Here is an 18,577-nt window from a genome sequence, read left to right on the forward strand (position 1 = left end):
AAAACAAAGTAACAGGTTTCGTCGTTTTTTCATAGGTTATTTTAGGTTAGGTTACGTTTGGTAAATGTTAATGATTGCCCCGCAGTGGCAATATAGGAGAAAAGCTTCTGGTGAGGGGGGATCTTTTTTTAAGATCCACATAAGTAAAAAAAAGCTTTCCTTAAAAGGGGAACTTGATCAGTTTACAAAATTTAAGGTTAGGCAAACAGGCAGAATTAAAAATCTTAATTTATTGGTATTATCTAGAAAGTAGAAATTTTAGGTATCTAAAACATTTATTTATAATACTTTTTTTGAAAAGAAGTTAGACCATATCCTGTTATTTAAAGTTATAAAGATTTTATATCTAAAGCTTAAGATCTAATCAACTACTTCACAGATTAGGTTCTCTATTTTAATTAAACTTCACATAGGTCCGTGGTGGATTTAGGCTATTTCAGTTTCAGATTTAAGTCTATTTTCTAGCCCCTAAAAACACTGAGAACTTAGATGCTAGAGGCACAGCACAAGGACGTCCAAGGGGGGGAGGGGGTAAAAGGGTAAATACCCATTTAAAATTTACCCATACCCTCGGGGTGCCGTAGGAACCCCCAACCATTTAGGAGGGGATATTTACACTCCCCCCATTATAAAATATAAAATATCCCTAACATTATTAAATTACCCCCCAAAAAAATTTTACCCTAAATTTTTTTTTTGGGGGGGGGGTAATAAAAATTTACCCCTGCCAACAGATTTCAGGGGGGTAATTAAAAAAATTTTACCCTCACCAAAATAAAAAGCTTGGACGCCCCTGGCACAGCACCTAGTATTTTGGGCGTTTTTAAACCCATTTAAATGAATTTTACCTAGGGGGTAGATGAGGTAAAATAGCTTGAATATCTGCAGCTTCTAACACCTGTGGCAAATAAATACTTGAAAATTATATCAATGTTTTCTTTTCTACGATTGTCTTTTTTTCAGGTTTTACAAGTAATTTTTTTTTCTTCATGGGAATGGATTCTCCCCACTCAATCATACATGATCAACTTACTCAAAAGTCACATAAACCTCCCGTGATTGTCAATTTCTTCACACCCCTGAATTGAGTGGCTTTTAATTTTTTTTCTTGACACCACCCCGCCCTAGATATACCACACTTTTCTGGGATCTTGCTGTGTCAAGTATCAACTGTTGGGAATATCAAAGGATGACTCCATGCAAAATTTGAGCCGGATCCGGCCAAAACCGGCCGTGAATTTTATGAAAAACCGGTTTTTTCCGGTTTTTAGGGGGTATCTGTAAATCGATTCAGCTGGAGCAAAACCGGTTGGAGGTACAAAAAATTTTACTTAACATGAAATTTAGCCAATGCAATTGCCTACAAAAGTGTACTTCATCATCAACTTGATTGGACAACTCTTTCCCCTCCTAAATGTCCATTAAAACCTCGAAAACGGCAAACATCGCCAAAAATCACGCATTCGGCGGCAAATAACGGCTAAACGGTCAGCCGGAGGCGAATGAGACATAAATAAACAAACGGTTTGAGATAATCTCACGGGACCTTTTGCCCAACCTAAGTCTGGTTATTAGTAAGGTCTAAGAAAAAAAAAATCCCGGATTGGATGAAGCACGACGTCGCTGCGCGCCGTCAAAAATCGCTGGTCGGCTCATTTTGCCCCCTCAAACCCTCACCTCGTGCCATTTTTCTGTGTAAAGATTATAATTATAATCTTTTGCGTAAGTCTGTTTTTTTTCCTAGACCTCACAAATAACCAGACTTAGGTTGGGCAAAAGGTCCCGTGAGATTATCTCAAACCGTTTGGGCGTGACGGCCCAAAAACCGCAAAAAAATGGCCTAAAAATTGACCGGCCTGTCATTTCATCAAAGAAATCCATCAAAAAATCACAATTTGAAATTTTAATTAATTAATAACTTTTTTCTCATAAGAGATAATGACACAAGACTTTCACTAGGTGAAAATTCAGCATTGTGGGCCGCCTAGACTTTATATTTGGTGACCCTGGGGTGACGGGTTCAGTGCCCCCCACACCCACGAAGTGGGCATACTTTTGAAAATCACGTATTTTCAGTTTTTCCCCTTAAAGGAGGGGAAGGAATCGTTTTAGAGACTTCAAGCATCTCTTTGTTGTTGAACAACTTTTTGAGGCAGACATTTCTTTATTTATGTCTCATTCGCCTCCGGCTGACCGTTTAGCCGTTATTTGCCGCCGAAGGCGTGATTTTTGGCGATGTTTGCCGTTTCCGAGGTTTTAATGGACATTTAGGAGGGGAAAGAGTTGTCCAATCAAGTTGATGATGAAGTACATTTTTGTAGGCAATTGCATTGGCTAAATTTCATGTGAAGTAAAATTTTTTGTACCTCCAACCGGTTTTGCTCCAGCTGAATCGATTTACAGATACCCCCTAAAAACCGGAAAAAACCGGTTTTTCATAAAATTCACGGCCGGTTTTGGCCGGATCCGGCTCAAATTTTGCATGGAGTCATCCTTTGATATTCCCAACAGTTGATACTTGACACAGCAAGATCCCAGAAAAGTGTGGTATATCTACCAAGCCCCCCCCCCCCTGGCTTTTTAGAAAAGTGTATCAACGGTGGTGTAGATTCTTGTCAAAGGGATGTAGGTGGTGTATGTGTATACTCCCCTTAATCTTCCTAAGGGGGCAAGCTATCTGAAAATACATTAGCTGATTTAATAAAAAAAAATCAATATGATATTGAAATTTTGAAGTATATATTCCTGGCTAAGATCAGACATGGAGGGAAGTCCCTCGTCAAAACTTTCTGTCTTCTGCGCCAAAACTGTAGCAACCTGAAAATAAAACAAGGATAAGAGCATACATAAGTAGCGAAGCACAAAAAAGAATCATGAAAATATATACTGGATGGTCATTGGTAAAGGGTATCTTCAAAAATAAAAACTGCAGTCTATTTTAGATAGCAGGGAAGAAAATCATATTTTTAACATTCAACATAGCGGTCTTATTATTACATCTGTTTGTCTGTCTAATAGTGCTATATGTTTGTCTATCTTATCATTAAATCTTTTTTTATGTCTTATTGTTATATTTTTTATTCATAAAGTAACAAGGATGACAACATCCATAAGTAGTGAAGCTCAAAAATTATGGATGGATATCTGGAAAAAAAACTTTAGTGCAGTTTCATAAAAAAAAACATTAAACTAAAAAATCACGAAACTTTGTAAGATTTATAACGTAAAATTCTAGGAATCGATCTAGCACCTCAACTAATAAGCAAATCTTAATGAATCTTTGTGGGGATATATTTTGCACCCCAACCAATGAACGAATCTTGATGAAACTTGTTGAAAATATGAAGAATGTTAACATAATTAATCCTTGAAATCGTTTCCCTTTCTGTCTCTGATAGACGGACGGACATTTCGAATTATAGAGTAGCTTCGCTACTAAAATCAACATTTTTTACTTCAATTTTATTGTTCTTTAACTTAAAGTTTCATGCTTTTGCAATCTTTAGAAAGATACTACCTAATGATTTTAGCAAAACAAATTCGATGATTTTTTCAAAAAGATTTTTTTAACATTTACAATTTTTACTGTGTTTTTAGTTTGCCATTAAAATTGAAAAATCTGTACAAAGTGTCTTAAAAATTCAGCCATGTTGCGTCATTAAAATGAGGCAGGTATCCTTCTTTTTAGGGGTTTTCTTTCCCACTTCTCCTTTTATCTCTCTTTCTATGACGTCACTTGGCAGATTTTTTTAGACACTTTATAAAGCTTCAAATTGAATATTGTTTGACAATAATGGTTATTTATGGATAAAACCTACCTTTAATTCTCCTTTACCAGACATTAGAGAATCCATAGTTATTAGCGTCATTCCAGTCATATCCAATAGAGTTGCAGATCCATACTTCTAAAATAAAAAAGAAATTTATTGTACCGTCTGTCTATAGTTCATGTTTCAAAAGCCCAAGTAAAAGGTTTTTTGATTCTCTTTTCTTATGCATATTCTATTTAATTCTTTTTCTTTTTTTTATGGCAGCTTAACATCTGCTATATAACTCATTTTTTCCGTTCGTTTTTTTAGATGTTGTCATCCTTGTTTACAATGTTTACAATATAAAAATCTAAGAACTTTTAGAGGTCATATTTAGAGGATAGATTATAAGTCCAGAAAAAGTAGTTTGTATGCATATTTATAATACATTGAACATTTTTATTAGTCCGTATTGACCTTGAAGTTTTATATACAAACATAAATTCTCTTTCCAAACTTTCGAGACTGATTCTTTAAAATTGTTATTTCAAATACTGGCCCAATCCTCTTGAAAATCCTAATCCTTGGGGAAGGGGGAGGGGAATAAATGACCCACCTCCGCTATCTCGAAAACCTTAAGAACTTAACAAAACCAAAATAAAAATGCAGAAGATTAAAAATAAGAAAGATTGAAATAAAGTTTACTGCTGTTGAACCGTTGCTTGCCGTTAAACCGACGATAAAAAGTTTAAAAAATAGATGACTATTTTCATTATGTTCCCTAGAACTTTTCTTATTAAACAGATCTAAAGTAGTTTTTATTGCACATAAATAAATAATCTTTGTTCTATAACATTTTTAAGGATCAGTCTTTGACTCAAGAATATACGACGCTGCTATTTTTATCTGAGAAACTGCCAAACGACTTCCCTAGTGGTTTCTTTAGGCATGTATTACTATAGTATCACAGCAGCTTATACCAATAACGAAATTAATTCAGAAAAAAAATCACGAAATCTATACATTGTTTTAAGCTGTCGTTGGGGGGCAACACATCGTATAATTGACGACCTCTCCATTTGCCCCCCAAATATTATTTTAGATTTATTTTGCTTGTTGGTTATACCATCTACCTGGTATCATAGTAAACATATCATCATAGAAGATAGTACAGAAGAAACGCAGCAATAAACAAGTTGAAAAAGTTTTATAATGGCGTCCTAAGTAGAGTATGCAGGCTCTTTTGGTTAGATCAATGGATTTATTATTACTTGGATCTTACACCAGATTATCATGTTCAGTAATAAAGGGAAACTTGTGGATGGCCAAAATAACGATATCTACTTCACCCTCTTTACCCCATCACTTTCCCTCCTACTTGATGAACGAACTGACCAATAAATTAGGGCCATGTTAGCAAGCCATGTTAGCAACCTTAGTTATGCTCTTGTTAACCACTGAATCAATCATTCAGTCATTTATGAACAGGTAAACAATATATTTTGTATTATTATAATGACTTCAAAAATCTCTTAAAGCTTGTATATAACACATCTAACCCCCCCCCCCATCCCCCCAAACCATTCTTTTTTTTACAAAGCTCTTTCAGTTTCCAAATATTTCCTCTGGTCACAAACTCATTTTACTTTATTTGTTTTTATTTTATCTTGTAAGGTAAGAATTTTGTTCTGTTTTGTGAATTAAGTTGCTTAAATAAGTTTACCCCTGTACAAGAACTGAACTATGGAAGGGGAGTATAAAGGGTAATCCCCCCAACCCCCTTCTTCCTAACAAACTTACCCCCAATATATGTGAAACACACTAATGTAGATTTGGTTTTTCGCGTCGTGGTTTTCAAATCCCTTATTTTTACAAATCCGGTGAATTTTGACGAACCTAGTAAAAGTGTCTGACTCTGATTTTGACGTAAAAAAAATTAGCCAATGAAAGGCCAGTATACACTGTAATTGACCAATGGTAAAATTTATATTGGCCTCTCATTGGCTATATTTTTACGTAATAATCAGAGTCAGATACTTTTATGGGAATTTTGATTGGATGATTCATTAAGTTGAGTGTTTAAACGTTTCAATCCCTTATTCTAATCTACAGAGGGGGTAATTTGGTATATCATCATTGGAGATCTACATCATTATATCGGCAATTCTCTTATCCCTTCAGATCCCTTTGTAACTATCCAGATGATGTAAAAATATGTAAATTGTGAAAGTATTAATCCTCACAAGACCCAACTATCCAGATGATGTAAAGATGTGTAAATTGTAAAAGTATTAATCCTCACAAGACCCAACTATCCAGATGATGTAAAGGTGTGTAAATTGTGAATGTATTGATCCTCACAAGACCCAACTATCCAGATGATGTGAAGATGTGTAAATTGTGAAAGTATTAATCCTCACAAGACCCAACTATCCAGATGATGTAAAGATGTGAAAATTGTGAAAGTATTAATCTTCACAAGACCCAACTATTCAGATGATGTAAAGATGTGTAAATTGTGAAAGTATTAATCCTCACAAGACCCAACCACCCAAACCTCGAGAAAACGAAAACCCATGGACTGGACATGGAAAAATTTCCCGCAATTCTAATTGATGAGCTGATCTATAAGTTACTTTGTCTGTCTGTCCTTCTGTCTTAAACGTTATGTGTGTAAATGTAATTTTCTAGGTCGCTATTTAAGATAGAGTGCTCCGTTTTTTTGTAAAGATATTTAATTTTTATTGTTTTTCTTTTATGATGACCAGTTTTTTATTTACTTTGTCGAACCCAGTATTAGTGTCGGACTGATTATGACGTCAAAAAAAAAATTAGCCAATGAGAGGCCATTATTGACCAATGGTAAAATTTATAGTGGCCTCTCATTGGCTAATTATTTTTTTACGTCATAATCTGTCCGACACTTTTACTGGGTTCTACTTTGTCTGTTTGTCTATCCGTCTTGCCATCTTTAATTATGAAATTTCAAATCTCATGCATTCAAACACAAAAATCACATGGTTACAAATTGAATTAAATCTCAGAATGTATGTCTATTATCCCGCGAAAAACCCAATATCAATTTGCAGAAACTGGGCAGAAACACACAAACACTCACACACACACACACACACACACACACACAGAAATCTACACAAAAACACAGACACACTTCACGTGTATATACAAAAAGATTGTCATAGAAAAAAATGGTTAGAATTGCCTAAATTAAAAAGCCTTCCTAAACCCTTAAAACATGATTTACTATTTGTATAAAACTTTGTGATTTAACATTGTTAATATCGAAATTATTATTTAGTTTAGCGTTTAGCCCTCCAAAATTTACAATCATTATCTTTAAATGAACCCATACCCATTAAATTCATTAAATGATATCATCATTTAATTAGCTTTGTCTCAAATTTCTTTAATTAAGTATTTAATCTGCCCATAGATGTCCAAGGAGGGCGGGGTTAAATGGGTTCCCAACCCCTCTCAAGCTTTAAATCCCTTTATTTTTCAAGAAGAGAAAAAATATATTTGAATACCCCCTCAAGCCTCAAAAACATCTCATTTTACCCACCTCAAAAAGAAGCTTGGACGTCCTTGAACCTTCTTATAATTCTTTTTATAATTATTCCAAGGCCCAGACCCATTTACGTCACGATGATATAGTAGCACACTTTTTGGGTAGGCCCAGAGAACACAAAAATAGGGAAAGGGATAATAATTTGGAAAATAATTTTTCCAAATATTTTCAAGAATTGATCAGGATTTATATTCAGTTATGGAGGGGACTTTAGGATGTTTGTCGCACAGGTCCCCAAAGTTTTATGATTATTTGGCTTAACAACTTTAGGGACTTTTGTTTTATTTTGATTGGTTGGTTCATTTTGTTGGGTTCCATACGTTTCAGCCACTTTGTAATCTACAGAAGGGGTAATTTTGTGTATCATTATTAGGGATGTACTACAATTTATTGGCCATTGTCTTATTCCTATGGATCTTTGATTCATGTTATTGTTCAAACGTTCAGTTTAAAAAATACCAATATTAGTGTTTTGGTAGCGTAAAGCCTGTTTTTGGGCTAAGGCATTTATTGTAGTAAGTTATAAGGAGAGTGATATTGGGGGGGGGGGGGCGACATTGGACTGTAAAATCGTACCTAAAGTTTTATAACCAGGTTATCTTATTCCTTAGCTCAAAAAATTTGATTTTAATGAATTAATCTTAACTAGAATTACCAAAACCTTTCAACTACTAATCTAATTTTGTTTATTATCATTAAGCTGGGTGTATTATCAATTTTATCCCTTTTGTTTATTAGAATACTTGTTCTTAAATATTTTGAGAATACTACGCAGATTTTTATAGGGGGGAGGAAGAGGTTGTAAGCTAAAAGTAAACTATTAATCTTCTTTTTTGTAAAACTTGTTTTTTAGCCATTGTTTAATTAAATTGTCAATTTTTCGAATAAAAATTAAAGCTTTAATAAAAGGGCAAACTAAGATGAGCATCCTTTTTAGCTACCTTTTTTTTTCTTAATTTAAAAAAAACTTCAATTAACCATGAAAGGATAAAAAAATCATAAAACATAGACACGTACAATGTAGAGTGCCAGAACTTTATAATTAGAACATTAATATAAGTTTAAAAACAAATTTCTATATAAATTAAATGAAAAATTACTTAAATACTGGATACTGTTTAAGGATTTGATTATTGCGATGCTTCGCTAATTTTATTGTACCTTTTGTTCTAGGATTAGAGTAAAACACTAGAGGTGTAAGGAGTTAAATAACTGTATTTACCTATCGCAAGGACCTTGTGCCGACTCTTAATTGGGTCATTGATAATTAACCAATAATTCCGGGAATATTAACACAGCCAAGTAGCAGAAAACAATTTGCTAGCATACAAAAAAGGTCAATGGAAAAAGGGAGGCGTTTGTTATCTATATTCTTATACTAAAGTAACAGGAAATTTTTCTGTTTGTCTGTCTGTTTGTCTGTGTGTCTGTACCTAAGGATTTCGCTAACCGCTGAACCGATCGGGTTCTTCTTAACAGGGTATATTCTCAAAGGTCCTGGGTATTTTTTTAAAACTATTTTGGGGGAGGGTATCACCACCCTCTCAAGAGAAATCACAAAAATCGAAAGAGAGTTCAACGCAAACATAAACGTCAAACGCAACATAGACATATTTTAAATATAAAAAAAAACATTTAAAGTGCCACTAGATGTCTCTAGGGGCAAGCCGCTAGTATACATCTATACTAAAGATCTGTTGTTCTATGAATCAATATTTAAAAAAAATCGGAAACACCTTGATTGCAGAAAATCAAAGTACAAGACTGTCCTCTTAAGCGGAAGAAATGAGGGTGATATTTATGGGGGGGGGGGGGAGAGGGCATGATAGATGATGCCCAATAAAACCTGGGTTGGCCAAACTGCCAGCGATATATTTCATACAAAACTATTCTTGTACCAGTCTGGAATACAGATAATGTACCTCATAATTATTTGGTGGATTAAATAAAAGAATATAATGTAATGTTACCTACAAGCCTATGACCTTACCAAAGCACTGAAGATTACTCACAGAACCTTATCTGAGAAAGTTTTACGATATTCATTTTCGTCTGCTAGCTAAAGGGTCCTTGGGGCAGGTAGTTAAATATACATCTATACATTATAATATTGTTTAGATGTCAGTAAGTGTTTAGATGTCATACTATAAACACATGCATTTGTAATTCATTTCCTATACAAGGGATCTAATTAACAAAATGTCAAAAATTTAACAACTTAAGTGTAGAAACTACACTAACAGAAGATATACGGGATATCAGGGATAGACTACCTAAATTAGAAGTAATTGAGAATCTGTCTGCCTGTATTACTGCAAATGAAAATAAATTGGTTTCTCTTTCTAAAGCCATGAGTGATCTGCAGGACGTGAATAATGAGCTTAAAGAGGAGATAAAGAAGCTTAATGATGACCTTGAGCCCAGGCCTAAAAATGCAGATTTAGATGCTTTAAAAAACGAGCTTTCTGCATTTAAATTAGAAGATATTATTAATGTCGATATAAAGACTAAGCAATAGAGAAATTGTTGAAATTAGTCATGATTGACATGTCATTGACATGCTTTTGAAATCATAACTTGTTGAACTGCTAATGTCAGCATTATGCCAAACATAAAGAATTATAGAAATAGGGTTAAACGTTAATAGCTAATAAACAATTTCCAGGGTGTTTAAAGATCTAATTCACCTGATATTAATGTCAACTTTATGCCCAACATTAGTTTTACTACCATATAAAGTCTTTCTGATAATTATGTAATGATGTTTACATGATATCTATTATTTTTTTTGCTATGAATATATGACTTAGTAGCAGTGAAAAACATATTTGACTTTATAAACAAGCATTTGACGTACGGCGTTGCTACAAAAGGCATAATGCACAAAAAGCCAAAAGACAGAAGACTTAAAGTACAAAAGATCTAATGAGAAAAAAAGACCATTACACCCCTTCATATGGCAGCAATCATAATACCTTGGTGGGAATATCTATCCAATTTTTGGCTTTGTGTTGCCGTTTCCCTGTTTTCTATTTTTAGTTTCTCTCCCCTCATACTCTCTCATAGTTTCTCAATAATTTATATTGGGGAACAAATTTATGGGCATAGAAAGAAAAACACGAGAATTGTTGTCTTGGCTATATTTTTTTATGATTAAGCATGAGATACATACTACCCGAAAAGTTCGCCAGTCTTTCTGAATGACACGGTATGGGGAAAACGTTATTTTCTAGTGTGCTTTTCAAGATAGACAGCATATTTTTTGACGATTTCTTAAACTTATATTAATACAGTTAATAGCTTACCTGGTCCGTTGGGCTGTCGTAAGTGACCAATACAAGTAATTGTCAACATTTCATATTAGAATAAACAGGTATCTTCTTTTTAGAAAGTCATACTAGACAAGGGTCGATCATTACAGTAAAAAGAATATAACTATCGATTAAGGAAAAAAGATTTTAACACTAAGTTATATTAAGAGGAACATTTTTTCCCGTCTTTTTATCATCTCTGTTTCTCTTTCTCTCCCTTTCCCCTCTGTTTCTCTTTCTCTCCCTTCCCCCCCCCCTCTCTCTCTCTTTCTCCTCACACACCCACACACACTCACTTACTTTTCAATCAATTAATCAATCACTTCAATTATAAAAGTGTTGGGAGAACAAGTACAAAATTTTCAATAATTTCGTAGCTAAAAGTTATGTAAATCATTTAACATCTACTAAAGAAAGGACGTTAAAACATTTTTTGGGCTGGGTACAAAATCTCAATCTAATGAATGGGATTTAATCAAAGGTTTTTTTTTAGCGGGGGGGGGGGAGTATTACTTAACTCAACTCTTTTTGGAGCCTATTTTTATTAGGGGGCGGGGAGGAATCAAATATATTTTAAAACTAATTTGTTGGGATTTTTCTTCAGGGGAGGGGATAATAACCCCCCCCCTCCTCTTAAGTAAAAAAATTTAGATAAGATTTATTCCCCCCCCCCCCCAAACATGAATAAAATATTGGTATAGAGATGCTACGTATCAAAAACTAAAAAGAGTTAAGATTGATTTTTACCTGGAACACATTATGAACCTATTTTTAGAATCATTTTAAAATAGAATATTTTTTTTTATAACTAGAGTATGTGAGGGAAGGGTGGGGAAGTCGACCCTTTACTTTCAAAGTTTTTAAGCCAACGAATAAGATAATGTGTCTATGAAACTTTGGAGTAATTGAACTATGGAACAATTCTATTGAACAAATGATGTCAATATATAAACCAACAAATAATGATAAGGTTTTATTTTGCCTGGTTGAAAAGATGAAGGAAAAATAATTCGAAAAAATATCTTAAATTTTTCTGTTCTGTACTAAACATACTATTAAACAAATCAGACGTACAAACGAACGTTGATAAACATAGTGTCAAATAATCCAAAATATCTATGTAAATCTACCTCAAAATTATTAGAATACACGATGCTTAATAAAAACATAATTATATTTTAAAACTTGATTCTAGAGATACATCGCGTTTTACATTATTCATAATCGTCATATGAATCAGCATAACTGTTGGTAAGATTTTAACATTTCAGGAATCATCATGAAACGTTTAAATTCGATAGGACAATACTGACATGTATATTTCAACGAGATTCGCTTATAAAAACTACTAACCCCAGAGAAGTTTCTTGAGAGAATTCCAAAGAGACGAACAACATTCTCATTTGGGACTCGCAACAGATATTCTGCAGTCTGAATAAAAACAAGAAAAATCAATCTATTATCGAAACCGATTATTACGCAGCCATACTGAAAAATCAAGCATAGCATCATATTACAGACAGTTTTCCACGAAAACTAAAGTAAAATCGTGGACGGAAAACCAGTTTTGTTGGCCACTTATACAATTTACGAGGTGTTTTCCCTCAAGAACTCCACAGACCCCACCTCTTATTTTTTTATAAATTTTTTAAAAAAGGAGTGACTTTTTCCTATGCGGTGCTACCCAGTACCCAATATAACCTAACCTAACCTGATCTAAAGTATTTAGAAAAACGGACACCTTTATTTTAATTTTTACAAGATTATGGGGGGGGGGGGTATTATGCTCCACAAGTTATTATTGGGAAGATGACATATATGATTATTTAACAAAGCAAAGCGTAATCTAAATGTTTGTATGAAATAATATTGTATATCAAATGCTTTGTTAAAGTTCAGCTGTCATAAATTGACAATTCATATTGCAAACCTTCAGAGTTTATGGATGATGGTGAATCTTTATATTGTACTAGCTGCTTCTCCCCAAGCTTCTAAGGTGTTATAAGAGTCTGAAATGCTTAGGAGTCCCCCTCCCTTATATAGAGCTTGGTAATTAGTTATATTTATCAAGGATGTAGAAATATCGTTCTGTGTGTTGATACCTATATCTGCGACAACTTTTACAAACTTTAAACACAACCATTCGTTTTATTAATATATTTTTTGGATTTGGGGGGGGGGATGTGCAATTCCACAAGAAATATTCCTAATACCACCATATGCCAGGGAGGATGGGGGGAGTTATTTACCTCTTGGCTAAGAATCGGCCACGCTTCTGGCTTCAGCTCGCACAATTCAGATTCAACCTTGCTCTCCTGAAAAAAACATAATATTAATACTTTAAGCTATACAAGCGGCCACGCCCCCTAGAGGCATCTAGGTGCACTTGACTGAAAAGGGTAGAGGTCAACCCCTACAGTTTTATTTGTAAAAAGAAAAAGTTCAAAATCTTCCGAGGGGGGGAAGGAAGGAGATTTTTGCTGTGTGTGATTTCTCTTTGAAAGGTTGAGATACTCTCCCCTAAACAATTATAAACCTTCACAGAACCTTCACTGTAAAAAATGATCGGTCTAGCAGTTTGCTAGATCCTTTGCTACAGATACATACAAACACATAGACATCCTGTTACTTTTATATAAGGATTTGATTTAATGGCAATTGAATTAGGGGAGGGGGAATAATAAATATGCATGAATAGAGAATAGATATTAACTAATATATAATTTTTGTGTAAGAAGAAGATTAAGTTCTACAAAGCGGACAAAAGTCGGGACAAAAGTTTGTCGTGTGTTCCATCTATCCAACAAAATTTTTAGTCATCTGAGCTGGATCTTTAATTCATTTTAGTGGTGAGCCAGATCGGGGTGAGCCAACTTTCCACCAATGAGAGCAAAGCATTTTATGAAATGCCGCGCTGTGAATGGCTGAAATTTGGCTCACCCCGATCTGACTCACCACTAAAATGATTTAAAGATCCAGCTCTGGTTGTTTTGAAACTTTGCAAATGTCCGTATGCCAATTCCACATAAATAGTAAAGGACTGCGAAGCCATATCTTTTCGTAATTATTAAAGGGCAAATAGATTATTTATGGCTTTAAAATTTGAGTGAAAAATATTTAATCAGCGTTAATTATTTGACAAAATTGTTTTGTAAATTTGAAAGCATCGCTTTTATTGAGTTGTCATCCTTGTTTATCTATTAAATCATATTTCCAAATTTTGACGGATTTTCTAAAGTTGTAGTTCTTAATAATAAGATTTCTTTCTAGTCTGTACTTTAAACTTAGAAATGTTTTTTTTCAGTATTTAACGAAAGCAATTCGGGAAAAAATTATCAGGAAAAAATGGCAAAACATAGTACAATTGACAACCTTTAATCTGCCCCTTAAATATTATTTTATTTTAGATTTATTTAGCTTGTTGGCTATACATAACTAATCATTTTGTAATTTCAGGGTTGTGTTGTTGCGAAATATAATTAAGCTTGAAATTTTGCAAATATTTTTTGGAAATTCTCATTTTTTATTTGTTTCATTTATTAAACACCAAGTTTGGTGTGCTTGTGTAAATTAAAACTTGATACAGGGTGTCCAAATTATATTGGACTTTTATGCATTAAACATGATTATTCAAAGGGTGGCAAACCAAGATCAAAAATTCAATCTTTTTGCAGTGTTTGGCCAAGCTAAAATCATTTATGTAAAATATAACTTGTTAAAAATACAGTATCGAAAACTTCATATAGAATGGAAGGTTTCCCCACATTTTTTATAAGCATATTTACGGGATTCAATAAAAGATATATAAACATATAGAATAATATTCTTAATAGTAAAATATAATATATAATTTTAGTTTGGGAGCCATGTTAATATTGTAAAGCTATATTTAGACGTAATATGAATCTAGAAAGTCTTCATAGAAAAAAAAACAAGGATAACAACATCTTTAAGTTTCAAAACGAATTTTAGTTTTCTAAGCAGCTCTAAAGCTTGGATATGCCCATAGGTTGTTTCTTGGATCTACTGCAGTTCACGGTGAAATGTTCCTGGTAACGATCATCTAAAAAATGCACATTTATCTCACGGTACACTTAAATGCGCGAAAAAATACTTTTTTTTGCGTGTTTTTCTTCAGTGAAACTGTCCAAATGCTTTACTGGATCTTGGCTATTACAGATTGTTTATAGTCCTTCTTATGATGCTTAAAACGGTTTGTGGGCATGACATGGACATTCAACTGTTTGGTAGATAGCGGCCTTTGATTTTTTGAAAATAATCGTTGCCAGGAATATTTTCCCGTGAACTGCACTAGATCCCGTTTATTTACCTGGTTTAGTTTAATAATGAGGTATGTAGCCATAGAATTATTAACCTGGTTTTGTTTAATAATGAGGTATGTAGCCATAGAATTATTTACCTGGTTTAGTTTAATAATGAGGTATGTAGCCATAGAATTATTTACCTGGTTTAGTTTAATAATGAGGTATGTAGCCATAGAATTATTTACCTGGTTTTGTTTAATAATGAGGTATGTAGCCATAGAATTATTTACCTGGTTTTGTTTAATAATGAGGTATGTAGCCATAGAATTATTTACCTGGTTTAGTTTAATAGTGAGGTATGTAGCCATAGAATTATTTACCTGGTTAAGTTTAATAATGAGGTATGTAGCCATAGAATTATTTACCTGATTTAGTTTAATAATGAGGTATGTAGCCATAGAATTATTTACCTGGTTTAGTTTAATAATGAGGTATGTAGCCATAGAATTATTTACCTGATTTAGTTTAATAATGAGGTATGTAGCCATAGAATTATTTACCTGATTTAGTTTAATAATGAGGTATGTAGCCATAGAATTATTTACCTGGTTTAGTTTAATAGTGAGGTATGTAGCCATAGAATTATTTACCTGGTTAAGTTTAATAATGAGGTATGTAGCCATAGAATTATTTACCTGATTTAGTTTAATAATGAGGTATGTAGCCATAGAATTATTTACCTGGTTTAGTTTAATAATGAGGTATGTAGCCATAGAATTATTTACCTGATTTAGTTTAATAATGAGGTATGTAGCCATAGAATTATTTACCTGATTTAGTTTAATAATGAGGTATGTAGCCATAGAATTATTTACCTGGTTTAGTTTAATAATGAGGTATGTAGCCATAGAATTATTTACCTGGTTTAGTTTAATAATGAGGTATGTAGCCATAGAATTATTTACCTGGTTTAGTTTAATAATGAGGTATGTAGCCATAGAATTATTTACCTGGTTTAGTTTAATAATGAGGTATGTAGCCATAGAATTATTTACCTGGTTTAGTTTAATAATGAGGTATGTAGCCATATAATTATATACCTGGTTTAGTTTAATAATGAGGTATGTAGCCATAGAATCTTCATATAACATGGACATCCGTCTGTCCTTTGACATTGTCCTAAAATGAAATAAATATTCGGTCATCTTACCCTATATTATAAAGTAATAAAGTTTCATTTGTCTGAAGCTTAGGAATGTCGAAAAATTTTGTGTCTTGAGGTGGTTTAGGCTATTTTACTGACCTCCCCCACCCTCCCCAGAAGCTAGGGGCGAAGAAGATAGTTTCTTATAAAGTTTTGTAGTGTTTTAGGGTTTCCTTAGCCTTACATAGATATAAAAGAATATGTAAGATTTGGCTCAATTAATATACAATTTCTAATTTCTTAAATCTGACTGGTACTATCAGTAAAATGCTTCATATTAAGTTTATCTTTAAACTGAATTAATATGACTCAAGCATGATAAAAGTTGTTTTTTTTTGGGGGGGGGGGTGGCTGTTAATCATCCTTAGCTAGTTGTCCGACGGGTGTTACTTCACCTTCTTCTGGATCGTTTTCTCTCCTGGAACTTGTCGTCCTCGTTCGAGTCCAAACTTTTGCTCAGTTTCGTGTCAGATGTTGCACTACTCATTTTTCTAAACAAAGGTAATTATGTTTGTTATAATCATAATATTTTAATATCAAGCTGAAGTTCAAGCTTTTGCTCAGTTTCGTGTCAGAAGTTGCACTACTCATTTTTCTAAACAAGGGTAATTATGTTTATTATAACCATAATATCATCCCCGTTTGAGTCCAAGCTTTTGCTCAGTTTCGTGTCAGATGTTGCACTTCTCATTTTTCTAAACAAGGACAATCCTTGATATAAAGCAGTAAGCTTTTTTTTGTCTGTAGCTTAGTATCTTAATAACCAATGAACTGATTGAAATCTCCTTTTCCGGGAAGCTTCATATTGGTACTGGGATGGTTATAGGCTATTTCATTTTAGAGTTACGCCATAGAATGGATTAAAGCTTTTTTTGTCTTTGAATACATACCCCTAGAGACCAGGGGTGGACCCAATAGTAATATTTATAAAGTCGATTAGCAATAACAAAATAATATTCAAGAAGCTTAACATTTTTTCTTACAACAAGTAAAATAATAATTATTGGTAGCGCGTCAATTTTAAGCCAAAAGACAACTTTAACCATTAATCACTCTTTCTATAAAAAAAATTAAGAGCACGGAAAAAATTAGGAGAAAGAAGGGTAGTTTGTCGTTTGTTTGTTTATTACTATAGGTCAGAATACTCAGCAATGGGTTAGGGCAACGCAGGTGAATACCCGGCAGGGTTAATGCATAATAGAAAACTACAATTCCAACCCGGCCTCGTTTCCAATCAATTTTGAAAATAAGGATTGGGGTTCTGTGCTCGATAGAAACTATGTAGGAAAGCACACACTTTTCTTCAGAAGAAGTAGTATATATGAAAATAAATCTTTCTATGGCCATAAAAGACATTTTTGAAAAATAAACAGAAAGTCCTAGTTGTTTGTTGGCATATACTGACAGACAGACATGTATTCTACCTTTTTATTAGCATAAATAATGTTTTGCTAGTTCTAGAAGATTTCAGTTTAATTTGATATGCAAAGTAGTTCTCGCTTAGGATGAATTAATTAATTTCGGTACATTTCAACAAAACAGAATTTCATCCCAAGGAAAAAAAAAATACTGTTTTCAGTATGGCATCAAAACAGATCAATATCTGCTGTATTACAACCGGTTCTGGGCTATACTAAAAAATCATGTATCGTATTGAATTATAGACAATTTACCAAGAATAACAAAACTAGCATTAATATTTAAATTTTTCATTTTACTATCCGCAAAAAACTGTCTATAATGCCATGCGATATATAACTATTCCAAAACTTGACTAAAAATATGTTTAAGCATTACATCCGTTCCGGAGATTTTAATTGCCATACCTGACTTCCTCTCCAATTGGGAATGAATCCTCGAAGCTCAAATTTTTCAGGCTCTCCTGTGCTGAGAGCTCATCTGAATCCTCAGTTTTTAGATTCGTCCTAAAATGGATATAGAATATATTATGCATGGATATTATAACACAGGAAAAATTGTCGTCAATTTAGGCTGCTAATATAGACATCACTTATTAGTCAGTTCGTGCATCCAGAAGGAGGGAAGGGGGAAAGCGGGGGATAGGGGGAATCGTTATTTTAGCCAGATACAAGTTTCAATATATTAGAGTACATGATAATCTGGTTTAAAATCCAACTAATAATAAATCCATTGGTCCTAAATTCAGAATCAATAAAATTTAAATGAACAAGAACAATTTTATCAATAAAAAGCGCAGCCAATCTAGTTAGGGGGGGTTAGGTGGTCAAGAAATAAGTTTGAAATATCACTAGCAACTGCACAAGTTAATGGTGGACTGTTACTAAGTTTCAACAACGACAAACTGTAGAACAAAGTAAATTATTGAAGATTATTACCTCGACTCAGAAATATCTCGACCAATTGACGTCTCTTCCAGTTCGGGCTAAACAATAATTTTTATAAATTTTTAATTAAAGATTGATTTCTGTTTACCAGAA

At 33.4% G+C, this 18,577-nt stretch overlaps 1 protein-coding gene across 5 annotated transcripts in view; it reads right to left on the reverse strand.

The window, feature by feature from the left end:
• Nucleotides 1-18,577, reverse strand: part of LOC145332085 (uncharacterized) — a 135,123-nt gene that overhangs the window by 15,304 nt on the left and 101,242 nt on the right. For all 5 annotated transcript variants that reach the window (XM_080177019.1, XM_080177020.1, XM_080177018.1 and 2 more), the window contains 9 exons: nucleotides 18,476-18,522; nucleotides 17,945-18,043; nucleotides 16,514-16,609; nucleotides 16,015-16,093; nucleotides 12,899-12,964; nucleotides 12,003-12,080; nucleotides 3,819-3,905; nucleotides 2,745-2,817; nucleotides 849-897 (listed from right to left, as the gene is read on the reverse strand). In XM_080177019.1, coding sequence (XP_080033145.1) covers nucleotides 849-897; nucleotides 2,745-2,817; nucleotides 3,819-3,905; nucleotides 12,003-12,080; nucleotides 12,899-12,964; nucleotides 16,015-16,093; nucleotides 16,514-16,609; nucleotides 17,945-18,043; nucleotides 18,476-18,522 — 674 coding nt within the window. The remainder of the gene's footprint in view (nucleotides 1-848; nucleotides 898-2,744; nucleotides 2,818-3,818; nucleotides 3,906-12,002; nucleotides 12,081-12,898; nucleotides 12,965-16,014; nucleotides 16,094-16,513; nucleotides 16,610-17,944; nucleotides 18,044-18,475; nucleotides 18,523-18,577) is intronic.

This window comes from Acartia tonsa, chromosome 11 (genome assembly GCF_053477335.1).
Source record: "Acartia tonsa isolate MP-2025a chromosome 11, ASM5347733v1, whole genome shotgun sequence".
Lineage (NCBI taxonomy): Eukaryota > Metazoa > Arthropoda > Copepoda > Calanoida > Acartiidae > Acartia > Acartia tonsa.